This window comes from Dermacentor andersoni, chromosome 3, assembly GCF_023375885.2.
Source record: "Dermacentor andersoni chromosome 3, qqDerAnde1_hic_scaffold, whole genome shotgun sequence".
Lineage (NCBI taxonomy): Eukaryota > Metazoa > Arthropoda > Arachnida > Ixodida > Ixodidae > Dermacentor > Dermacentor andersoni.
In genome coordinates this window covers 113,777,166-113,801,641 of record NC_092816.1, presented here as the reverse complement: position 1 = coordinate 113,801,641, position 24,476 = coordinate 113,777,166, and the positions used below count along the sequence as shown (strand labels likewise).

Below are 24,476 nucleotides of genomic sequence, written 5' to 3'. Positions count from 1 at the left end.
TAAACTGTGCTTCCCACTTCCTTGGCACCCATTCTGTAACTGTAATCGTCCATTGTTTACCTTCCCTACGCATTACATTCCTTGCCATCTCCATTTCTTCCTCTTAATGCAAAGAAAGGTATCGGCAATCTCCGTTTGCTCTCTGATCCACACCGCTGTCCCCCCTGTCAACCTTCGCCTGACATTCTTCATTCCATCCCATCACTGTTTGCGAGGTCGTTAAATTGTACTCGAGCTCCTTTGGTAACGTCCAGGTTTCTGCCCGTTATGTTAGCACCGACAAAATGCAGTGAATGTGCACTTTTCTTTTCAACGACAATGGCAAGCTGCCAGTCAGGGTTTGGTAGTGTCTGCTATTTTCACCGCAAAATGTTTTTATTTTTCTGTAAATTTCCTTATCATCAGGGTCCTTTGTGAGTAATTGACCAAGATAAAAGTACTCCTGCGCGTACTTTTGATGCTTACTGTCGATCAGGACCACTCTTACACTTTCTCTTGGACCCCATTAAATCACAATCAATACTTTATGAACTTGTGAATATACTGAAAAACTTCATTGCTTTGTTTTATTTTTCTTTGATATCGTCATTTGGTAAGTGTCAAAGCTTGGGCAACGCTGCAAAATCGATATTGTTCACTGTAAGGTAAGAGGTAGAGAATATTTAAATTTAGCTAGGTATGTGTTTACTGTGCATACACCTGTCTTTCGCATCCTTCCATTGACAACCGTCACAACTTCGTTTTCATGACACCTCTGCGTAGACGTCTCACCCTTTGCATAGCATCTCAGGCTGAACAGGTTTACATTTCCGTATAGCTAGCGAATGGTGTAGCGCGTGAATATAAAAATTACATGACAATAATGTTTTGACATTTGCGGCGTCAAAATATATTACACGTTTCGTAACATGAAAATACACACAGGTAACGCATTGTCATTAGTTCTGCAGCATTTAAGTAACCGCTTCCCCAAAGATCCGCTCCACCTATGAAGACGTGCGTATTTCGCCTAAAGTTGTAGAAAAATATTTGTGCTTAAAACTGATTTCTAATGAATGAAATTTCGCCAAAAGGTACAATTTTATGCCACGGAAGGTTCAATGTAAAAGTTAGTACGGGTAAATGCATTTATGGCAAAGGGATCCTGCAACAGCCTGGACAAATTTTGCAGACGCGCAAGGCACGGCTACTGTAAAACATTAGCGCCACAATTTAAGTGAAGCGTGTCAGATTAAGATAGCTACGGATGATCACAAGTTACCCTCCTTCCTAGCCATGCTTTTTCTCCTCATCTCATTCGCCGAGTGATAGTGATAGGGGGCAAAGTTCAGCCTTCACTGACTACGCGTCATGATGCGACTTCCAATTGTCTTGGAGCCAGCTGGCGAAGCCTTTCCAACCTCTCCTCTAAGCGCCTGCCGGTTGATACCGCATGAGAGCTATCCAAGAAGCCTGCGTTCAAAACGTTCCTTCAGAGCTACGAGTGTGGCCGGTATTCTAGTAGCCGCAGGCGAACTGGGCGTTTTGACGTATGGGCGGACGCGTAACCTAAAGCCGGTGCGTACTACCCTACTACTACCGCCACGATGTAGGAGCTTTAAGGTGAAAGTGAGCGGCCTGAACAGCCTGCACCGTACAGCCACCTGGTGGTGCAGAGCTTAACCGGCGAAACGTAGAACTATTATTGCTGTAACGAAGTGGAAGACATTTTAAACATTCAAAAAGACGTGTTCACGATTACACTCCTGCCGAATATTTACAGTAGCAGCAAAGTAGAATAAACTTGGTCACTGCTATATTAGCTCTGTGCTTGCCTGCTTTTGCTCTCTGCCATCAAGTCACTGGCATGACGCACGACGTGGAGGTGCAAACGTTCATCTTTGTGCTTCCACTCATCTGGCATAAAACGCCCAGTTCGCTTGCGCTTAAGTTTACCACAATACCAGACACGCCAAAACTCTCTATTGTGGCAATATTCTTCCGGCGTGAAGTGACAGCTGCAAAAGCGTTGAAGCTTCCGCCGATCGGATACCGCCAGCCCGAAGCACTGCACCGACGGCGATCGCATGTTGCCCTGCAAAGAACGTGATGTCGCAGCTTGACGTGTAACCGACCGCTTGATTTGCGGTCCACAACCTAACTAGTGCGAGCCACGGCGATCGAGTTAAGGAAGCTCGAGACCAACACCGACTGCTCAGCTCGCGTTAGCATGGCGAGCATTGTAACAGAAGCAGACGGCACTTGCTGTGTGCCGCAAATGCATGGGTGGTTATATATTGTGTTTGCATATTCCCTCTGTGTTAGATCTTTAGGGAAATACACTAACCAACCTTTCCAGTATTGCGAACAACTTTCCTTCACCATGAAGTTGAAAAAACTTTTGCTGACGCGACCTGGCTAGGCAACTGGATACCTTGCCAAACTGACGTCAATGGGTATAACTACGTCATTTGGGAGGGAGCGGCTGAAAAAAATATATCAGGAACAGGCGCCACTGCACTCGCTAGCGATACACACCTTTAAAACCTTATAATAAATAGCGTGCTTTACGCGGACCGCTTTAATGCCTAAACTAATGATCAGTAGTACCTACCCTAACAGGTCAATATATTTGTATGAAATCGTCCAAATTGTTTCACGGTCCCTTAAAAACAAACCGTGCGAGGTTGCATTCACCTATGGGGAAACTAGCCGCGCTGCCAAGGCTACGCTAGCAAAAATTTCTCTCACTACCGGTCGCCAACTGGGGCCAGCAGCTGTTCCAGGATAGTTTCCGCACATTCCGGAAGAGTGGGCAATACTTGAAAACCATACCGGAAAGGCTGCTTTTCACCGCTGCCGCGAGGCAGCGAGTCTAGCTTATTCTAGTGCAGCCTCGGCAGCAGCTACCTTTTTACATCGACGAATGCAACCTTACCTTTTGTATTCTTCAAACGGTGGCAAAGTAACTGTGCCAAGTGTTACGTTGAGGTACAATCCGAACCACAAACTGCTCTTTTTTGTGTGAAATTGGAGTAGAACCACACCATCGCTAAGCGCAAAATACTTTTCGAAGATTTACACGACATATGCATGAATCCGCATTCCATTAGTTGCGTTAGATCAGGATATTTCCGGATCGGGAATTCGAACTTTGCCTGCACATTACCCATAGGGTGTTACTTATTTTCGCCAAATAGAAACAATGTGCCTTGTTTAGCAGAAGGAAGACACCAAATAAATTAGATATGAACATGTTATGATGCATGTATTTAAATAAGAAAAAAACAAACGGGGCTTTTGTTTATATTTGAAACGTTCAAAACAAGCCCGAAACGTGAACGTACTTTTCACAAATTGCATTTGCATGCCCTAGCTTTGAGCGAAATATAAGCACACTGTAACCTGCAGTTATTTCGGTACCTTGTAAAGCGCAGCTGATAGCGGCAGCTAACTATTTATTAAGAATTTTTTAACGAGGGCTGGTATCTTGTCCGGAACTTCGCACTGAGATTGCCATAACGTGCTACGATTTTTGCTAAATTTTGGCGCGTTGGCTTTTGCAGTCAGGCTAGAGCAGCTATCACAATTTCCCGCTGCTCGTAAAGCATGTGGGAATCTTCGGGTCACATGACCGTCGCACGCTCGGCGAGCGCCGCGTCAGGTGCACGCGGCTTGCGGAGAGGGGAATCCTCCCTTTCATGGGCGGCAGTCGGGAATCGGAAGCGCTGTCAGCGCCACCGGGTGTGTCAGGCGATATCTGTATGAAATCGCCCGAGCCTCTTTGGTCACCAGGAAGCGGTGAGTGTGGAATTCGCGGCCACCGCCGCTCTTGTTTTTCCGCACTCGGCTAGTCAACCACGTTTTAGAGCGCAGCTGCTAGGCGCCGGTTCCTGTGGCGGGCGTCGTTGTTGGTGGCGTAATCGTGCGAACGAGCACAGCGAAAGACAAAACAGCGAATGCGGAGCGGGAGATGAAAGACGCTAGCAGTGAACGGGGGCGACCAATAAGAGCGGCCGCTTCAGTGACGTGCGCGCGGGAAACTGGTGTCATGCGGACCCGCCCGATCAGAGATTGGCAAAGCGGCTGACTTCAGTGAGCGGCTCGGAACGACCCAGCTCACTGAAATGAACCGGTTCATTTGAATGGCTCCCCGGTTTACTTAAACTGTAACATATGCCGCGTGGCTCCTCCACCCCAGTCTCGCTTTCTTTTCTTTTTACGCCGCGTCGCCCCCCCCCCCCCTTCCCTGCAACATGCCAATTTCGTTTCTTTTACTTGAGCGCACGTATGATATTAGAGATCATGCCATCATGCGCCCCGACACAAAAGAATGAAATTGAGTTACAACACAACAGATCATTGACCTCGTTTCACTGACGTACCAGTAATGCTTGCTCATAAAATACACAGCGGTGGATGACATGGACTTTTTCCTGACTACACTGATTAACACAAATGAAGACCACGACGTACACTGCACATTCACCTGTTGTCTTTAGGGACACGAAAGACTTCGTCTAGGAACTGTTGTTACACCAGCGTATGATACGCAATCGGTTCGTGACAACAGCGGAAACAGTCTTACATTCATTTTGCCAAAGATCACACTACAACAAAATTGACTGTATACATGTGAAAACTATTCTATCATTGCCTTGGGGGTCTTTTTCAATGCTGACAAGTTTCTCTGATCCAGTACAGCACTGGGAGGGTTTTAAAATGATGGGGGATATAGTGCCTCCTTTGTCCTTTTCCATAACGAGTTCTTGTCCAAAGAACTACATATCTCTGATGTCTACGAAAAGCAACACTTTTGTGTACAGGTTCTCGGAAACCATTGCTCCAGAATTAACGCATCACAATTGTCGAGCGAAACAAAGACTCGAAATCGGGCATATCTAAATCTCGAAATAAGTTATCCGTGGTTTGGTTGTACGCAACACTTTTTAGTTTGGCTTTTAATAGGCTGTCAATTTTATGTTTCCAAAATCCGGTGCCATTAAAAAACAGCAAATGGCGTACCTTATATGGGAGTAGCCTAAAGCATGCGCTATCACTTTTTTTAATCTTGGTAGGTGCATAAGTCCTTATACGGTAAAGGACACACGCAACATTACGCAGTCGCGCACAAATTCAAGCCACTTGAATATTCTATGATAAGTCATTCTCAAAGTATACTCCAAGGTACTTGACACTGTCTGCATATTGTACTGGGGCGCAAACACAGTCTAAGCAATCAGAACCGTGAAGGAAGACATGTTGACTTGTTACAAGAGCCTTCAACGGATTTCTGAAACATACTAATTGAGTTTTTGGAGCACTGAAATTTATATGGTTTTTCAAAAACCAGTTCATCAAATTTTTTATGTCGCTTTGAAGTAAAGCGACAGCTGCTTCGTACTGCACGTGCTTAGAAACAAGCAAAGTATCATCGTCATATTGGAAAATCTACATGAAGTAGTCACCTGTGCCAAGTCAAAAACGTACAAATTAAGATGAAGCGGAGACAAAACGGAATCCTGTGGAACCCCTGTGGAACCCCTGCGAAACCTCAAAGAACTCTTTTGGTCGCCAATACACACAATCTGAGACCGATTTACCAGGTAGTTTTGTATAAATGCATGAAAATGTCCCCGAAACCCGTAATTGTGTAGTTTTGCACATAGAATACTGTGGCTTACCGAATCGAAAGCCTTAGATATATCTAAAAAAAGCCCACACGCTACCTGGTTAAGTTCAAATGTATCACATAGAAGTTCTTCAAAAAGCACGTGCGTGCTTCTACCAGACACGAAGCCATACTGGGAAGATAAAATGTTTTGTTGTAAATTAAATTCTGAATCGTTTCAAGCACGTGTCTTTCCAACAGTTGCGCTAAGAAAGGAAGAACACAGAGGGGGCGATAGTTCTCGGCCTTTGAAGCATCTCCGCCTATAAATATCGGTATCACGCATGCTCTCTTTAGTGTATCTGGTATTGTGCAGTATCAAGGATTCTATTGAAGATAAAAAGAAGCGGATCGGCCAGAACTCGGGTGTTGCGACATATGTCTTCGGCTGATAAGCCATCAAGTCCGACAGCACGGCTTTTTCTAGATCGATGCAACAATCAATTTAAGTCATCTTATTTATTGGTGGAAGAAAAGCCGAATCTAGTATTAAACCAAGACCACCGTTGAGACCACAGGATCAGTGGGTCCATCATTATCATTGCAAACTGAAGAAATCATTGAAGCTGTCCTGCCAGATTTTGATTGATAGATCCGAAACTTTTTGTTATCGGGTGCAAATACCTACCTTGATAAGTGCCTCTAAGCTCATTTACCAGGGACCACATTTGAGTGGGTTTATAACGCAAAGAAAAGAATGTATGACGATAATAGTGAACGGCAGATGAGCTCTTACATCTAACGCCTAACAGCTTGCATCTAATAAGCGAAGAATAAAAGAACTTTATTCTTACAATAATTCTCGTATTCCTTTAATTCGGTGGCGACACCTTCGATTCTGCTGCTATGAACGCCGTACATTCGGAGCATCGACTCGTAGAAGGCGCGGAGCTCCGCTTGTGATCTATCCGAGGCCGCTTCTTCGAAGTTAAGCCTATCGATATCCGGTTGGGGGAACGATAACTGTTGGAAAAAAGGAAAAGCAATGCGACATTATTAGAGTAAACAAAGCGTTTATTTGACACTATGTTATCACGACACCCCACGGAGCCTTGAGATATGTGCACAAAGGAATATTGAGAAACAGCAACAAGCACTTTGTCTGCAGTCAAATCTCGACTCCTTTTACGTAACCTCTCCTAAAAATCTAAGCGTGAATTTCGTGTTTTTGAGGAACGAAAGGGTATTTTATCAAAAAACTAATCAGAAACTTGACGGAAAACGAAGCTATTTTCACACTGCTTAAATCTGTAGTGACTAGCAGAATCCACTGACTGAAAAATTCAGGGCTTGTTTTGTTTCTCAAGGCAGAGGTTCTACAGAGAGGAGTGTATGGTAGGAAAAATATAAAAATAAAGCACATTTCAACAGCGCAATAAAGATCAAACAATTGGTAACAAGGGCTTTCGAAGCATTCGTTTGCATTGACGATCGAAATAATCTTTTTTTTTAAATGGAAGTAAGCCTGCAGTCAAGTACAACACCTTGAAATGTGTGCTCTTTGTTGACAGGAATTTGTTGCGAGCCCAGTTCTATACAAGGATCTGAAACTAGGCCTCTCTATCTTGTAAGGGGAACACAATAACTTTTTTGGGAGGTTGATTTTAAGTCAATTTTGCTCTGCGACATGGACAGGTTGTTCAAGCCCTGCTATACCTGTCTCTCGCACTATGTAAGTTTGCAGGACTTGAAACCTATGTGTATATCGCCTACGTAGACAATAAAAAATAGCTGTTGGTAATGATGCACGAAGCGTCTTCATCTTAACGACAAAGAGCGTGCAACCGAGTACGCCACCCTGGCGTACCCCAATTTCCTGTATGAATGTACGCCGACAGTGCATTAACTATTTTCACCCAAAATGTACGGTTGTCTAGGTAGCTTTCTATAATGTTTAACATATTGGCGCCGATACCCAGTGCCGCAAGGTCGCGCAGGATTCTGTACTGCCAAGTTGTATCGTACGCATTTTCCATATCAAGAAACAGAGATAAGAAGGATTGTTTGTGTACGAAGGCATCGCGAATGCTTTCTTCGATGCGCACGAGATGGTCGGTTGTAGATCGCCCTTCGCTAAAGCCACATTTACATGGGTCAAGCGTTTTGCTGAACACTAGGAAATGGACAAGACAGTGATTTGTGATTTTTTTTCAAAATGCTTACAAATGCAGCTCGTTAAGTGCTATAGGACGGTAGCTAGTCAACACTGAAGTATCTTTACCGTGCTCCAAACAGGGATCGCAATAGCTTCTATCTATTTTGATGGGAGAGAACCAACAGCCCTGATAGTACTGAAAAGTGTGAGTAGCCTGGTGTGTGTGTCGGGGTAGATGTGCTTAAGCATATCGTACATGATTCTATCGGGGCCCGGTGCAGAGCTCGGACATGCTGATAAGCATCGTTTGGGATACATTTCCGATTCAGTGGCTTAAGTTATTGTATTGCATTATGTTTCAAAAAGTTCTCCGAATAGTTAGTGGAGCTAGACAAGCGCTCGAAGTGTTAACCAAGAGCGTCGGCCTTGTCTTCCAACTTGTTTCCCTCTGTATCAACAAGGGGCAACGGATGAATTTGTTTGCCCTTAGGTCTCATGAGCCCATTCCATAGTTTCGCCTCTTGTGTGCATGAGTTAATACCGCACAAGAACCTCTCCCAGCTTGTCTTCTTAGCTTGCCATCTGGTTCGTCTTCCCTGTGATTTAATGTTTTTAAATTTTATCAAATTTTCTGCAGTTGGTGATCGGCGCAGCATGGCGCGCACTTTATTTCGTTTTTTTCCGGCCATCCTTGCACTCATCATTCCACAATTAAACTCGTCTTTTGGATGAGCTACCGCTTGATTTCGGAATGAAGTTATTCCCTGCTTCGATGATAAAATCGCTGAAATACGCTACCACGTCGTCAGTACTAGAATCGGAGATAAAATCGAGTGATAGGTAGGTCGATTCCCTAAAATAGTCCCAGTCGGCAGAAGCTAGCTTTCACCGTGGGACATGTGGAAGGCATTCATGTTGTACGATTAAGTTTAAGAGTAGACGAAAATGGTCGCTTCCATAAGGATTTTTAATAACGCTCCATTCTAGGTAACGAATAAGAGCTGCCGAGCCAATAGATAGGTCTATCGATGAATGCAATTTGTGATAGATATTATATAAGTCTCTTCGTTTTTACGGAAGAAACATGTACCCTTGTTTACTAAAAAGTTATGATCAATCGACTTCTCGCGCCGCGTCGTGAGTCTTCCCACATCGTGGGGTGAGCATTAAAATATACCCCGAGCATGTAAGGCTTGCAAAGCTGGAGAATGAGGTTATAAAAGTCTCTTTCTTCGAGATGACGGTTCGGGGGTATATAAATGAAATATACAGTGATTATTTATTAAAAAGAATGGCCCAAACTGACACTGCCTCAAGGGGCGTCTGAAGGGCGACGTATCGGCAAGCTACAGACTTGTCGGATACTAGTCTACACCGCCAGAGGCGTTAGCTTCGGCGCGGTCCTTTGGGAAGATGAAGTAATTGCGAAGAAAATTAGTGTTCGTAGGTTTCAGATGCGTCTCTTGAACATACAGCAACTTTGGATTGTGCTTGTGTAGTAGTTTTGTAATGTTGTAGAGGTTACGAAGGAGTCCTCTGGCATTCCACTGTAGCATATGTGTCTCCATTGCGATATATGTGTGGCATGCTGTGTGTTAAAAGACGAGGGTTAGCTCACGGGCCCTTTGCCAGCGTCAAGACGCTAGTTTTGTCTGTTTTGGAGCGATCGAGTGAGGCTCGCCGCACCATATGCGCTGACGGCGCCGTCTGGCTGGTGGTTGTGTCCATCTCCTCTTGCGAGGCGCTGGACACGCGCTTTTCTAAGCACTGTGTTTGTCGTGAAGGCCTCGGAACGCTCGAAGAGACCTTTGAGGCCACCGGCCCGGAAGTCCATGGTCCCTTCTTCCGGGGTGGCAGAGCAGCGCTAGCTGTAGCGCAAGTGCGTGTGTGCCGAACAGCCACCGGAAGCCGTTGTGTCGCTGCCCGCTGGCGCGTCACATCGGCAATGGTGTCCTTTGGCAGAAAGCAAACCCACCTGCGTGACTCCTTGAAACTAATGTTTTCTTTCAGTTTAATTGTAACAATTTTCTTGTGTTTTTTCCAAGATGGGCACGACTGCGAGTATGCAGCGCGCTCCCCATCACAATTTACACAGTGGAGAGAGTTCTCACAAGATTCAGTGGTGTGCTCATGAGCATTGCAGTTCACGCATGTTTGGTGGTCTCGGCAGCACTGTGAATGGTGACCGAAACGCTGGCATTTGAAACATCGCAGGGGATTTGGCACGCATGGCCTAACACGGAGCTTGATGTACCCGGCCTCGACGGACTCGGGCAGGAAACGAACTGAAGGTGAGTATTAGGCGTTTGGTCTCGATTTCTTTGCCATCCCGCCTCATCTTTATTCTTTTGACAGTGACAACATTCTGGTCACTGAAGTCCACCAAGAGCTCTGCCTCTGTCATCTGTAGCAAATCAACTTCTGAGAAAACGCCACGGGTAGTGTTCATAGTGCGGGTGCGGAGTCACGAACACTTTAACATCCGAAAATGACACTATACTGGTTAACTTTTCGAATTGTTTAAGATGATGAAGTTCCGAGAGGATATCACCACTTGCCATCCTTGATCTATTGTAACCTGAACCAAGAGACTTAGTTAAAGACTGAAACTGGAAATGGGGAGATTGATCGAACTTATTTGTGTGATCTTCCCTAGTGAATGACGTGAAATCGAGCGAAGGTAGGTATTTGACGTCCAAAGACCTGGAATACTTCTTCCATACACCCTCTTTTTTGAGGGCGATCAGGGAGGGGGGAAGGAACTTGCCAAAGAGGAAGGTAATTTTCTGCACTAACGCCAGCCACCCGCCGTGGAGCTCTACAATGGGACGCTACAGGGACTGTAAAAAGAGGTCCTACAAACGCCAGCTGTACGTTATCACTACAACCAAATATGAAATAACCTATGTCGGGTGTTCGCACAAGTTAACCCTTGCTGCCTGGAAAAAATGGACGGGAAGCCAGGAGAAGAAAGGAAAGGTGAAAGGTGAGAGAAAGACGAAGGTAGGAGATAGAGATAGACAGGAAAAGGCAATTACGGATTTCACCCGTGTGGGTCAGTCCGTGGGTGCCATCTATCTGAAGAAGAGGCCAAATAGCTCTGTTGCCACCGCCAGGGGGCCTCAAAGGTTCGAAGAACCGGCATTGGCTAAAGTTCCAGGTTCCCCCATCCCCCAGACACGCTAAGCCACACACGGCTTAGCGTGTGTGGCTCAACGCTCGTGTGCTTGCGTACGGTGTGTCGCAGCTGACGCCTGCTAACGCAGACGCCTCTGCTGGAGCTACACGCATTTCCGTCGACAGACATCGTGAGAATAGTTCAGCCAACTTTCTTATATCAGTAGGGGCAAGTGAAATGTAGGAAGTTACCACAACTATACGTCAATACGATTGACGTGAGAGTGCTCCTATCTGCTTCAGCCCATTATCTTAGAGTGAAGCTGAAGACCCCAACCTGCCAAAATTATACGTTATCATTTCTTCACTGGAAAGCTAAGCAAGAATCCCAATCTGTTGACCTGCTTGTATGCTCAACCTGTATTAAATATTGCAACGTGCTAATAAGAGCTATGTTCAATTAGATTAGTCAACCTAAGTTAAAGAAGTGCAAAGGGAAGCATCAAAGTTCACTCTGTTGTACTTCCAAGCCCATTATCTTAGAAGATGTTATGCCTATTTGAATTGCCCGCATTAACTCACTGCTCAAAACTGGGGAGACTGATTCCTCTCCTTCCTACAAAAAAGCTGCTTGAAAATGTATAGCATACAAATATTGTTGTAGGGGAAAGCGTAGTGTGAGGAATACTGTATACCGCCTCTCTTAATGAACTTTCTGAAGAACAATAAAATGAATGTGTTTATCTATGTAAGTGTCAGTATTTCATAACTGAAACACTTTCAAGCAACCACATTAAAGCTTTAAGTTATTGCCAATCAAAGTGTGCCTGAATACATATATAAGTATTTAGCATTCATGTGCATGCCGTTGTGTGCGTCCTTGAAATGTGTTTTAATTTTGTTTGTAGCATCTAAGCACATTGAAAAAAAATTCCACTACAATCATTCATTCAACTTTACCTTGAAATGTACAAAATGTTGGCAACCAGTAATACCCAAGATAGCGAAAAGTATCTGGAAAAATTACTGAAGAAATGTTCTCCGTCCAGTAGACTGATGCATTAATGTGAGGCGAGGCTTTCACGGAATATTAAATAACATCGATGCATAGAACTACTTCAACAAATAGAATAGATTGATTTCTATGCCATGTACTGTAATCATTACACAGCTCGTCCCACGTGTCGTATGATGAAAATATTCTACGGCGGGTAAAGATAAGGGGAAATGAGATAGCTCATCGCTTCATGTGCGTTGTATTCCCCCTCGCCTAGTGTTCGAAGCTTTGGAGGTTCGGAAGGCGCGTTGAAACTTCAGGGCACACGAAGCATTAAGTCCGCGGTCTGCGCTCTTAATAACGCCAGCATTGTGAATGAAACTGTTCGCGGTCATCGAGTGAGATCCGTTCATACTGACACGTGTACTTGTTTATCGAGGGACCACGTTTGATCGCCAAACAATTGTTATCGCTCAGCACAGGACGCGCCTGCATGTATCGGAAGTTTCTGCAAGGTGCGCTTTAAAAAAACCCCAGGTGGCCGAAATTTCCAGAGTCCTCCACTGCGGCGTGACTCATAATTAGAAAGTCGTTTTGGCACGTAAAACCCCATAATTTTTTAAAGGTTCTGCAATGTTATCGATGGTTCTATCCGCTGCCTGTTGTCACCGAACCTTGTGTAATCTTATTGCATGTATACGCGATGCGAATAGTGTAGAACTCTCTGGAAGACGGTTTGGGACCAGCGATTACTCTGGAACGTTCGATGGCCCATGTATAAAAGCCGACGCGCTTCCCCCGCTGATCAGATTTTCGGGGATCGCTAATTGTGTTCGCCGCTACCATAGTGGTTTAGTGTTTTGTGTAGCCTGTTTTTGAGGGCACAGGTCCGCCCAATAAAACACCAAACTCGCAATTCAGTTTTGCAGCTTTTTTCACATTCACTACCACGTATTGTCTGGTGGAGGTGCTGGTTCGTTCATGTACCGGACGGCCCCGACAAGCCGTGATCCAAGCCCGGACGCAAAGACAACACCAACCTCGTCCCGGATCATCGAACAAGCTGCCGACTGCTACAGCAACTAGTGGAGCACAGACGTCTACCTGAGACGACCAAAAACATCGTGGCCAAGACAGCCGTAATGGCTGCCACAGCGTCCCTGATTCTGCTGCAACAACCTCAGGACCAACCAGCATTCCATGGGTCATCGACTGAAGACCCAAAGTCCTGGCTGGACACCTACTAACAAATTGAGGCTTTCAACAACTGGGACTCCGACAAGTTGCGGCGTGTATAGTTCGTTTTAGAAGACGCCGCCAGAACGTGTTTTGACAACAGGGAGTCGATCCTGACAACATGGGACCGGTTCCGTAGCGGCTTCCTACGGATATTTACAAGCGTCGTGCGCAAGGAAATGGCAAGAGGTAAGCTAGAAGCCCGAGTATAACAAATCAAAGAGACTATAGCGATTTTCATTGAGCAGAGGACGTGCCTGTTCCGCCACGCCTACCCGGATATGCCTGAGGAGAAGAAAATTTGTTTCCTTATGCGTGCGGTAAAGCAGGACTTTTTCGCCTGATTGATGTGCAACCCGCCCAAAAGGGTTGCTGAATTTGTTTCCGAAGCCACAAATATTAAGACGTTCATTATGCGGAAAAGCGAATATAAGCGAGGAAACTATAGCGATGTTCACGCACTCGGCAGTGACGACATGCGAGAGACCATCCGAGCGGTCGTTCGCGAGGAACTGTAGAAGCTTTTCCCAAAGTCGCAGCTCCAAGTGGCCTCAATCGCCGACATCGTCAAAGGTCAGGTTCAGCGATCACTTGGGGCTACTGAACTGCAACCGTTATCGTCATAGCCCCAACCGGACGCGATGACATAGGCCGCCGTCACCCGCTGCTAGACTATCCTTCCGTGCCCGCGCCAGTGCCCCATGTCGCCGCGATTCCATCGCCATACGCCCAGCCACCTGTCGCCCCGCGAAACGTCCCGAGGAACACAGACATTGTCGCTCCCGGAACCACATCTCGCTGGGCTACCACTGCGGAGAAGCCGGCCATGTGTACCACCGATGCCCATACCGCGACTTGGGACTCCGGGGTTCGCCATCAACGCGCCGCGTCCTCAGCTTGGGGAGCACCCACATCACATCGCCGACTACCTCGCCGCCACTGAGTGGAGTTCTCGACGACCGTCCCGCTCGCGTCACCAGGCTGCTACCTGTCGCCGTAACGTCAATCATACACTGGCCCAGCCCGTGGCCAGCTTGTGAGCCCATATCTGGAAAACTAAAAGCAGCAACCGATGACGGTGCGTTTGATGTTTGTCGAGCTAAGGAAGAGCCTCTGCCACAGACGACGACGCCGAAAAGACTGTCTCAACGTAAGCAGCAACAGCTCATAAGTCTTCTCCGACGATACAACGACTCCTTTTCGACTTCATCAAGGATTCGACAAACACCAATTGTTAAGCATCGCTTAATAACCGAAGAGTGCGCTCCACCACTCCGCCAGAACCCTTACCGAGTTTCGACGCGAGGACGTGTGGTTATCAGGCAATAAATTGACGAAATGCTGCTCGACGACATCATCCACCCATTGAAAAGCCCTTGGGAATGTCCAGTAGTCTGCGCGAAGTAATAGGACGGAACCCTACGTTTCTGCATTAATTATCGTTGACTAAAGATGATGACGAAGAAGAAAGCATGCCCATTCCCACGGAGAGAAGACGCATTGGATTGGCTCTGCAACGCAAAACATCGTCGATGGATCTCAAGACTGGCTACTGGCAAATAGAAGTTGACGAGAGCGATCGTGAAAAAATCACAGTCATCCTGCCTGGCAGCCTCTACGAGTTCAAGGTCATGCTATTCGGCCTGTGCTCGGCGCCTGCAATTTTCGAGCACGTGAAGGACACCGTGTTAACAGGGTTGAAGTGGCAGACCTGCCTTTTCTACTTGGATGACGTCATCATTTTCACCGGGAATTTCGACGATTACCTTAGGCGGATTGCTGAAGTAATAGAGATCAAGTCATAAGGACTCACTCTGAAGCTAGGAAAGTGCCACTTGGATTGCGATGACCTTCTGTTCCAGAGTGACGTCATCAGCAATCTGGAGTACGCCCCGAATCGCAGAAGACAGCGGCCGCCGGAATGTTCCAGCAGCCCATCGACAAGTAGGCGCTGCGTAGATTCCTTGGCATGTGTGCCTACTGCAGACGGTTTGTCCAGGACTTTTCAAGCATTGCTTAGCCGTTCACACATCTAATTAAACCTGATGTCGAGTTGAAGTGGAAACGCTGCTGGCCGACGCATTCCAAGAGCTCAACCGACACTTGTAGTCACCATGGGTACTTACGCACTTCCACGAGGGCGCCGATACGGAACTTCACAATGATGCCAGTTGTCTAGGCCTCCGTGCCGTCCTCGTCCAGAGTAAAGACGGAATTCAAGGGTTGATATCTTACGCTAGCTGCCAGTGTGAAGGGCGAAAGGAAATTATTCTACAACCGGGAAGGAAGGTGGCGCCATCATTTGGACTGCAGCGGAATTCCTTGATACATAATACATACATATGTATTAACTAATACGTACATATTAACTAATACAAACCGTACATTAACTAATAGTAACAGTACCCAGGGCGACATTCCCTCCATGTATGTCGCCACCGATTACTCTAACTGGTACCTTGTTCTGTCCCTCGTAACATACGCTTGTAACATACGCCAACGCCAAACAAGCCACAACTGGATTCTCTCCATTTTTCCTTTTCTACGGCTGTGAACTTTCCTGTACCATAGACACAATCCTTCCATATCATCCAGGCACTTCACAGAGCACTCCAGTTTCTACCACCGCCAAGCACCCCGAAGAATGTTCGCCGCTCGCCCACTCGCTCACTTCCTTAAGCCAATCCCGCCAAAAGCGTCAAAGAGACGACCACGGCCGACCTGCTACTGGATTTCCGACTGGACCCGTTGCACGGCTCTGAGTCAGTCCCACCTACGAGTCCTCGCCTCTCTTCCAAACTACTACCAAAATATGGCGGTCCCTAGTCACTATAACGTAAAGCTATTCCAAACTTTCCTATTCCAATGCTGTAATCTGCCCTAAACTACTGGTCAAAAATATTTCGGCCCATCCCCAACTTCGCCTGCTTGTGACAGGACGTCACGAAAACCGCGATAGCTCCCCATCTTATGTGACGTTTACACACTGATTATGTATGTTTAAACAGAACCAAACAGCAATATTCCACATTAGACGCCTCTTCACCATTAGCCCTCTGCTTTTGGCCAAAACCTTTCGCACTGCGCCCAGTTCGCCTGTCTGTCACGCGACGTCACAAATCCGCGAAAACTCGCCGCGTCAGACGCATTATTAGGCCAAACAAACCAATTTTTTTTCTGAATATTCGGAGACTGTCCCATTCCGAAAGGAACAAAAAATGGCTGCCCGCTGGTCACTCAGGCACAGACACTCGCAGCAGTCGTAAAGCATGGGTTTATGTGCACATACTAAAATGTTTTGCGCGGCTGCATAACGTTATCGAGCCATTTCGGCATGTTTACGAAACCACCCTGCCAACTACTCTTCGCTGAGGAGCCGTTTTCTTAGCACACTTAGCCTTCCGTAGTACGCCACCACGATTTTCGACCATTCACCGAGAGCCACGTATGTGAAAGCGGACCAATCGCACACGCGGCACCACCTTTTTGATGCGCTTATCTATGTTCCCTGCGTACCGTGGCCCCATCGACACTCTCTCAATTTGACCGCGCTCCTCGCCTTTTGCCAGAGAGATAAGAAAAACCACTCGGCGTAGGCAATGTCATTTGTTTTGAAAACAAATAAAAGTGACCTCCTATAAAAATGGAGAGTGTTTAACTGGGCTGTTGAGACAACTCTGCGGGCCACCACCGGATCCTTGCGTCGGCTGTACGCAAACTGGACGTCGCGAGTTTGGAATAAAACATATTGGAGTACTTTTTCGTAATGGGGCCGCGATAGCGTCGTGATACAAGTAATGTAACGCAGTAAGGATGAGGGACACGTCGAGACAGGACAACTACTTCTGTCTTGACTTGTCCCTCGTCCTTATTGCGTTGTTTACTAGTGTCACGGTGAGTAACCAACAAGCCCAAACCTATTATCTTTCTACGCTCTAAACGTCCCCCGCCAGCTACAACAACGAGCCACTGACAGCCCCAAGTGACCATCGTTGCCGGAGACCTGAAATAGTTTGTGCAGACAGGTTCACGCCTTATTATGTGTCCATCTTTGTGTCATGGCTGTAGGTAGCCAACATGGCTCCTTTTACTGCCACGGGGTGATTGTAACGACGAAGAATTGCACTGGGAACTGCAGTTGCCATCGCGTATCTAGGAGCCTGAAATTCCATCTACTCTAAACGCATATTTGTGATTAGAGTAGATGGAAGGCAAGAAAGATACTTCACATCGAACAGAGTAGTCCCACAAGGTTCGGTTTTGGCTCCTTTTCTCTACAAGGTTGCTCTAATACCTCTAGCCTGGCAACTGCATCGGATTCCAGACGTGAGGTTCTTAATCTATGCGGATGACGTCACTTTGTGGTCCGTGCATGAAGATATATCTAGACAAACTCAACAGCTTCAAGAAGCCCTTGATGTTCTGAACAACTACGCTCAGAAAGCAGGGTTGGACATTTCCGCCCAAAGATCAAGCTATGTTGTGGTGGCCAACAAGAAAGGACGCACAAGAATCACGCAGCACCCCTTTACATTTAGACTCGGCGCAGTGACAATCCCTGAGGCTTCTGAGCTCCGCATACTGGGTCACGATATTCACCGCTCCGGCAGTGGTGCACACTGGCTCCGTAAAACCAGACAGAGTTCGACAAAAACACTTCACCTTATTCGTCGCATTGCAGCAAAAGCAGCTGGAGCTCGTACTGACGTAGCTCGACAGTTGTTGCGTGCAGTCTTGCAGCCACAAATTTTATATCAGGCACAATTTCAACGGCTGATTTTGGCACAGCTGGCACAGTTGGAGACAATTAATCGCGATGCTATGCGCACAATCACAGCGCTGCCCCGCGTCACTCGGATACCAACCTTACAGAAACATGCCCAGCTCAACACAATTGCAGAGCTAATTTTGCAACGTGAAAAAGCACGTGAAATAAAAAAAGCAACTTGTTCCCGCTGTCGCTGCGTTGCATGCTCATTTTCAACGCGGCTCTCGGATTGACAATGAGCCCTATCCAATGCCTCCCTGGGAATTCACCAGCATCACAACTAATAAGCCAACGAAGTTACGACGCAGCGATACAACAGGTATTATTGACGAACACAACATCGTCGATGCATCATGCGCTAACATCTGCAAAGTCTATACGGATGCTGCCATTCCCCCAGACGGCGGAAGGACATCATTCCTGAGTACTACGCATAATTTCATCAGCGGCCACCAGCGCTATCTATCTACGGAAGCCAGCGCTCTAGTAAAGGAACTTCAAGCCATCCACGACGCTGTGCGAGATGCGACATCTAAGCTGCCTACCATCAAGCAACTAGATATCTTCACTGATTCTTTAGCGGCTATTCAGGAACTCAAGAAGGTTGATAAGGCGATAGAAATCTGCGAGACAATACACACTATGAATAGTAAAACAGCTACTTGCGTTAAGGTACACTGGATTCAAGTCCATTCAGCGAGCCCTCACAACATTGCTGCTGACCAGCGGGCACACTGCCCTCCTAATCCCGATCCTCCACCTATTCCCCTCCCACCCCAACCCCGTAACTCGCTGCGAGCCCGTAAAAATGTTCTCCGGCAGGACACACGCGCTCTTATCCCACCGTGTGTCTGCTCCCTCCCCCTTCACCTTACTAGGGCGGAGGAAGTTGTGCTTAGGAGGCTTCGGGCCTGGGTGGCCCATACACCGGCTGTTGTCTCAAAGTGGAACTGGTCGCATTTACCACTGGGTGCTACGTGTCCATACTGCTCCGTTCCTGTGGTGGAAGCAGATGCATACTACCTAATATGGACATGTACGGTTTTACAATCGGAACGCTCGCGTCTCCTACTGCAAGCCGGCCTCCGCTACAGTGTGACAACCAGCTATGACCGCTTGATACATGACAACAGATTCCACAAAACACTGCTTCAATTCATACACAACACAGGCCTCACAGCAGACATATAATACACATATACGCTCCGAGAATTATGCCTTAAGGGCAAGCCTTTATCGCAATAAAAAAAAAGGAAAGAAAGTAGCTCGTGCTGCCAGTCACGCGGCAATTTTTTGTGTATTCGCGGGCTTGTTTTACGCTTAGAAAAACAGTTTTGTGTAGTTGTATCGGGAGTTTTTCATGTTACTCTGAAAATTTCTCATTGACGCTTTTTACGTAAACAGGTTATTTGTGAAATGAAATAAATAAAACTGCTAATTATTTAATTATGCAGAATGCAAAAAAATAAATCCGAGTATCTCTAAGCGACGGGTATCTCTGAGCGACCTGGCATTGGTTCTATCTAGCTACGTGCCATTTGCATATTTTTTAAATCTCGATGCATAGTAGTTGGGACACCCTGTATACATTGTGCTGATGGATAATCACGATAAAACGGCAAGAAATAGGTACTCACGAACATCAAGCGCTTGTTGTTGAGCAATGCCTCGCTATCAAAAGCGAAGGCAAGGATCACAGGGATGCCGAAGTCGAGCGATAAGCGCACGATCATGTCCACAACTTCAAACCGGTCAGAAGATGTCAAATTATTCAAATCCAGGCCTAGAGAAATCATCCACGCTGTGAGGTCTGTGGTCTGCAAAGACGAGAAGTTAGGGCCACCTTCTATACCGGTGTCTGTTGAGCACGTGTTTGTTCATTACACACGGTTCATCAAATATCCTTCAACCAGCTCTAATGAAATTGAACAATTTTTGCGGTACCAAGAGTAAGCACAAGCTGGTGGCAGTCGTGCTGAAGTCCCGTCAAGGACTGCATTGTTTATGTGATTCAGTTACCTTGTGTAAGTGAATTTTGAAGCTTGTGAATACATTTATCCGTTCTCAAGTTGTAAAGGGTTGTGAACCACACAAGAAATTTTGGATTGCAACTTTTTCTAGCAATACAAAGTCTCCGTTTTTAGCTTTCCCAGTATATTTAAAAACCGCCTGTTTTGGATAAAACGATTTTAGTCCTTTAGTTGAATTATTCAGAGAGGCGGACATGCACAAGCTGATTAACTGCTTTATGACACATATTGCAATTTACGCATTGTAGCTGTTGAGCGCGCAAGCCGTATTTACCTGGACTGAAATTACAGAATGATACCAGTCCGGGATATGCGTCATCAAACTCATAAATACGAGTGCTTGTTCCACTGATTTTCTATAAACACCATCATTTATGACTTGAAACAAAAAAGTATCTAGAGTGCCTCTCTATTTTGTCCCCCCCCCCCCCAGTTTAGGAAACATTTTCTCATAACTGGCGTTATCTTGTAGATTCATTTCAATTGAATACGTCTTGCGCACTCACTCGCTACCATTCAGGACTTCCAACAGTTACCTTGCACTAATTCATTAAATAGCTGATTAGTAAATTTCGATTAATATTTCAAAGCATGTTTCAATTTCCCGTGCTAATATTATCTGCCTCTTCGAACAATTCATCCAAGGGATAGAAATTATGGTATCTTCCATAAGCGGATTTCGTAAATTCCGGAAAAACGCAAACGTGCTCACCCCATACAGTGTATGCATGCTTTGTTTTTCAGCCTACACAGAAAACCCTACCATACATAAAATATTCCACTTCACTGCTGAGCATTACATCACAAATAATACAATATTCCCAAGCTATAAAATTATCATAGTAAATGCTGAAATTTTTATCAGAACAAATGACTGACGGCTGCTTAGCTTTAATGATAACAAATCAGAGCAGACTTGTGCTATTTGGAGAATCAAAATCTCGTGTGCGAGGAAACTGTTCGTCGGTCAAGTTTATTAGGAGGTTAAGTTGCTTGAAATGAACCAGATAATTAAACATGCCTGTATTTGACTGACCCGTTTGACACAGGGTGCGCATTTAACGCTTTCGAGGACTTTCATGGATATTTTTTTTACAAACACTGTGTTTGATCCCGTGAATTTGACTTCGCATACAGGCAAGGCATAGTGCTTCAGCTATTTTCGCGTAATGTGATATTAGCGGTCTTTACACTTGTCCAAGAGCGGTGGGTTAAATTTTACGTCGTTCGCAAGACACACTTAAAAACCAGTCCTCACACATTGACCTAGGCTACACGTTAACCATAACCTTCTCCAAACTCTAACGAAATATCAACAATCTGCCGTCATTTACCGAGGACACGGGGGAAATGAACCACGCCCTTCGTATAACACGTGCAATTGTGGAAAAAAATACGGAGATACAATAATTACTCTCAGCGTTCAAATTAGGCCAGAAGTGGTGAAGTTTCACTACACAATACGCATAGTGTTTCCTCTATTTACCGAATGTGTGTTCGGCGTAACCTTGCATTTTTTTGACATTTGGGAAACATATTGTCATGTGGCCGTAAATCGCCCTCCAGCACTTGGGATAGGGATTATTTGAGAAAAAATTTAGAATACATAGATCTACCTTTCCCTACAGGCATTTGTAGTTATGCCAAAGGCAACAGGATAAATTTTGCAGTGCTTGTAAGACACACTCGTCACGTTCCGGAGCACTTGCACGCGTAATTTATTTCAAGGGCTGAAATTATTCCACATATACTGAACTCCGCTTACATCTTAGCCACTACGTCCCCACATTGTTAGAAATCATGCAACAGCGCCTCGCTTAGTCTACACTGACATCGAGGGAACGAACTAAGATTCAGATCATCGGGGACATTATAGGCTGCTTTGAGGGCTTGCTGATGGGAGCACGCTCTCAACATTCATCTGTGGCTGCAGCATGCAGCACACTCAGCCATAGCTTTGGCAACACAAGGGTGCTCCTCAATTGAGCGCTCCGAGTAGGTGCCGCCTTCTTCGTAAGATGTCGCCTCTTCCGCACCTTTACTAAGGCCTGTGTGGACTCTGCGCTGCGCTGGTTCTTACCGGCACTGGTAAAGGCTTGGGTGCCTCGAGTACAAATACAAAATGCACAATGTGCTTCTCCTGACCTTGTTCGTGAGGGCTGGAGTGCCGACACTAAGACCTACAGTTGGACCTGAATGCTGACCGACATCAGCGGTACACGACGTTTCTGTACCGCTTGGCTATAAGAGCACTTGTAGGAAAACGCGATGCATTTCCTTACTCTAATGATGCGCCTCCTTGCAGTAATCTACGAGATATTTCATTTTGTTTTAATGTAGATTTCTTTCTTTTTTCCACGCGGGACAGCATGTATGTATGTACGTATGCATGTGTGTGTGTGTGTGTGTGTGTGTGTGTGTGTGTGTGCGTGTGTGTGCGTGTGTGTGCGTGTGCGTGTGCGTGCGTGTGCGTGTGAGTGTGCGTGTGCGTGTGCGTGTGCGTGTGCGTGTGCGTGTGCGTGTGTGTGTGTGTGTGTGTGTGTGTGTGTGTTACAGCAGGAGGTAATCTGCGACGGATCACTGTCAGTTGCACTTCCACTTCGCTCCTCGAAGAGGCGGGGCATGTGTTTAGTTAGCTCCTAAGCAACAATTTGCAATGTGGTGAGCGCAGTCGACTTCACGCATCTGGAAACTTAAATCGGTAAGACTTATTGCTTACGCATATTTTTTTTTAATTAACCGTTATATCGGCACTTAATTTCTTTTTTCTTGTGCGTATCAATGCTTACTTTTCTCTTCTTCGTAAGTTTTAGTGATACACCTTCAAAGTAGACAAAAAAAAAAAGAATACCTCCCATTCTCCAGTCGTGCATCTATTCAAAAGCAATAATGCTGGCCTCTTAACCTGCAAGAATCCTGCACTTTCGGATGCTGACAACGATAAAGTACCACTATACAATACCAAGCAAAGCCTCATGCATACCTTAAATTAGCACCGCATGAGGCATAAAACAACATTATTCTGTGTGCGTGGTGCTCACCTCAACACGCTTGGTATCGACCATGGACAAGCAGGCCTTGAAGAGTGCCGTTGCTTTCTGCCAGGCGGTCTGTCCTGTGGCCGGGACGGTGCTTGCGCGAGCGGCCGATAAGCCAATACGCGTGACCTCCCATGTTATCTGCGCATGATACGGGCAAATTTCTATGGTCTCGGTACATGATCACTTGAATAAATATTTAATTATCAGTATGTGGAAACAAAGAGAAATAGGGGTTCGGTTCAACTACCACTTGCTCCAATTTCGTTCATGATCAGTTACGGCTCGGAGAAATATTAATTTTTCGCTGTTCGCAAACTGAAAAACTGGTTCGGCGCGGTCTCGTTTACGCGGCGTAGCCTATCCACTTGTCAAGTTTCACAAACAGGACCCATAAACGGGCCCATTGACACGTTGGAGACGGCAACTGATGTTTGACGCAAGTATCTCATAAATTGTTCTGCAGCTAGAGCTGGCATGCACACAAAGACGTCTTTTTATGCACCGGTGTAGCTATAGTGTATGTGGCTCGCAGTGCAGCGGCCCCAACGCTTACAACCCGGCGCTGCTTTTTTCCCGCGTTTATTTATTTATTTGGTACAATACTGGGCACAATAGCTCCAAGCAGGAGAGGGTGCAAACAAAAAAGTGCACATCCATGATATCAAATCACAAAGTATTACGTAGTAAGGGTGAAGTTGAAAATAATGAATTGGACACTGTGATTGCAGGCGGGATAAAATTAGTCCTTGCGAATACAGCTTCGATGCGATTACTGTATTTATATTGGGAAGCTCGACCATTGCATTTCTCCAAATGGCCGTAAGGCCTTCGCCCTCAACATTTCTGACATGCCCTCAGAGCAGCGCGAAGACCCACGGATCTCGTTGCTTATTAACTTCCTGTCTAGCCAGTCTCCAGCGCCGACCTCTCGGACGCTCCGTCGCCAAGCCGCGCACTTCATCATTCGGCATAACCTGCTGTACCGCCGCAACTACAATTCGAGCGGCCGCAAGTGGTTGCTTGTTATACCCCGACACTTCCGCTCCGACATCTGCACCACGTTCCACGACGACCCACAATGCGGTCACGTTGATGTAATAAAGACATACTCTCGGCTCCAGCTTCGGTACTGCTGGCGCGGTATGTACCGTTTCGTTCGACAGTGCTTGGATTCTGCGTGAATAAATTATTTGTAATAATAAGGGATTTTCTTATTTATGTAAATACCTATTCTGCTTTGTCGTGCTGGTAATGTCGACCACTTAGAATAATACATATGAAGGACAACATTTATGATATCTGCCATAGAGAACTTGAAAATTTTTTTATTATTTAAAAAATATTATCACCCCTTAGAACCTCTGCAGCAAACTCTAGTCTTTCCAGAATTGCGCGATAAGACTCATTCACTCTCACCATTCATTCATCATCATCCCAGTTGCTAAAGAAAAAGCATGCTGATCTTCTTTTTGTCTCATTAAGTCGCCTTACCTTACCTATGTTCTACCATTCTACGCTCGAATATTCCATAATCAAGATCTC

The 24,476-nt window shown here is 45.9% G+C and overlaps 1 protein-coding gene across 1 annotated transcript in view; it reads right to left on the bottom strand.

Annotated features, from left to right (window-relative positions):
• LOC129386416 (neprilysin-1-like) overlaps window positions 1-24,476 on the bottom strand; it is a 94,183-nt gene that overhangs the window by 52,566 nt on the left and 17,141 nt on the right. The window contains exons 3-5 of the mRNA XM_055074350.1: window positions 22,935-23,072; window positions 19,501-19,680; window positions 6,445-6,613 (exon numbers count right to left, since the gene is read on the bottom strand). Coding sequence (XP_054930325.1) covers window positions 6,445-6,613; window positions 19,501-19,680; window positions 22,935-23,072 — 487 coding nt within the window. The remainder of the gene's footprint in view (window positions 1-6,444; window positions 6,614-19,500; window positions 19,681-22,934; window positions 23,073-24,476) is intronic.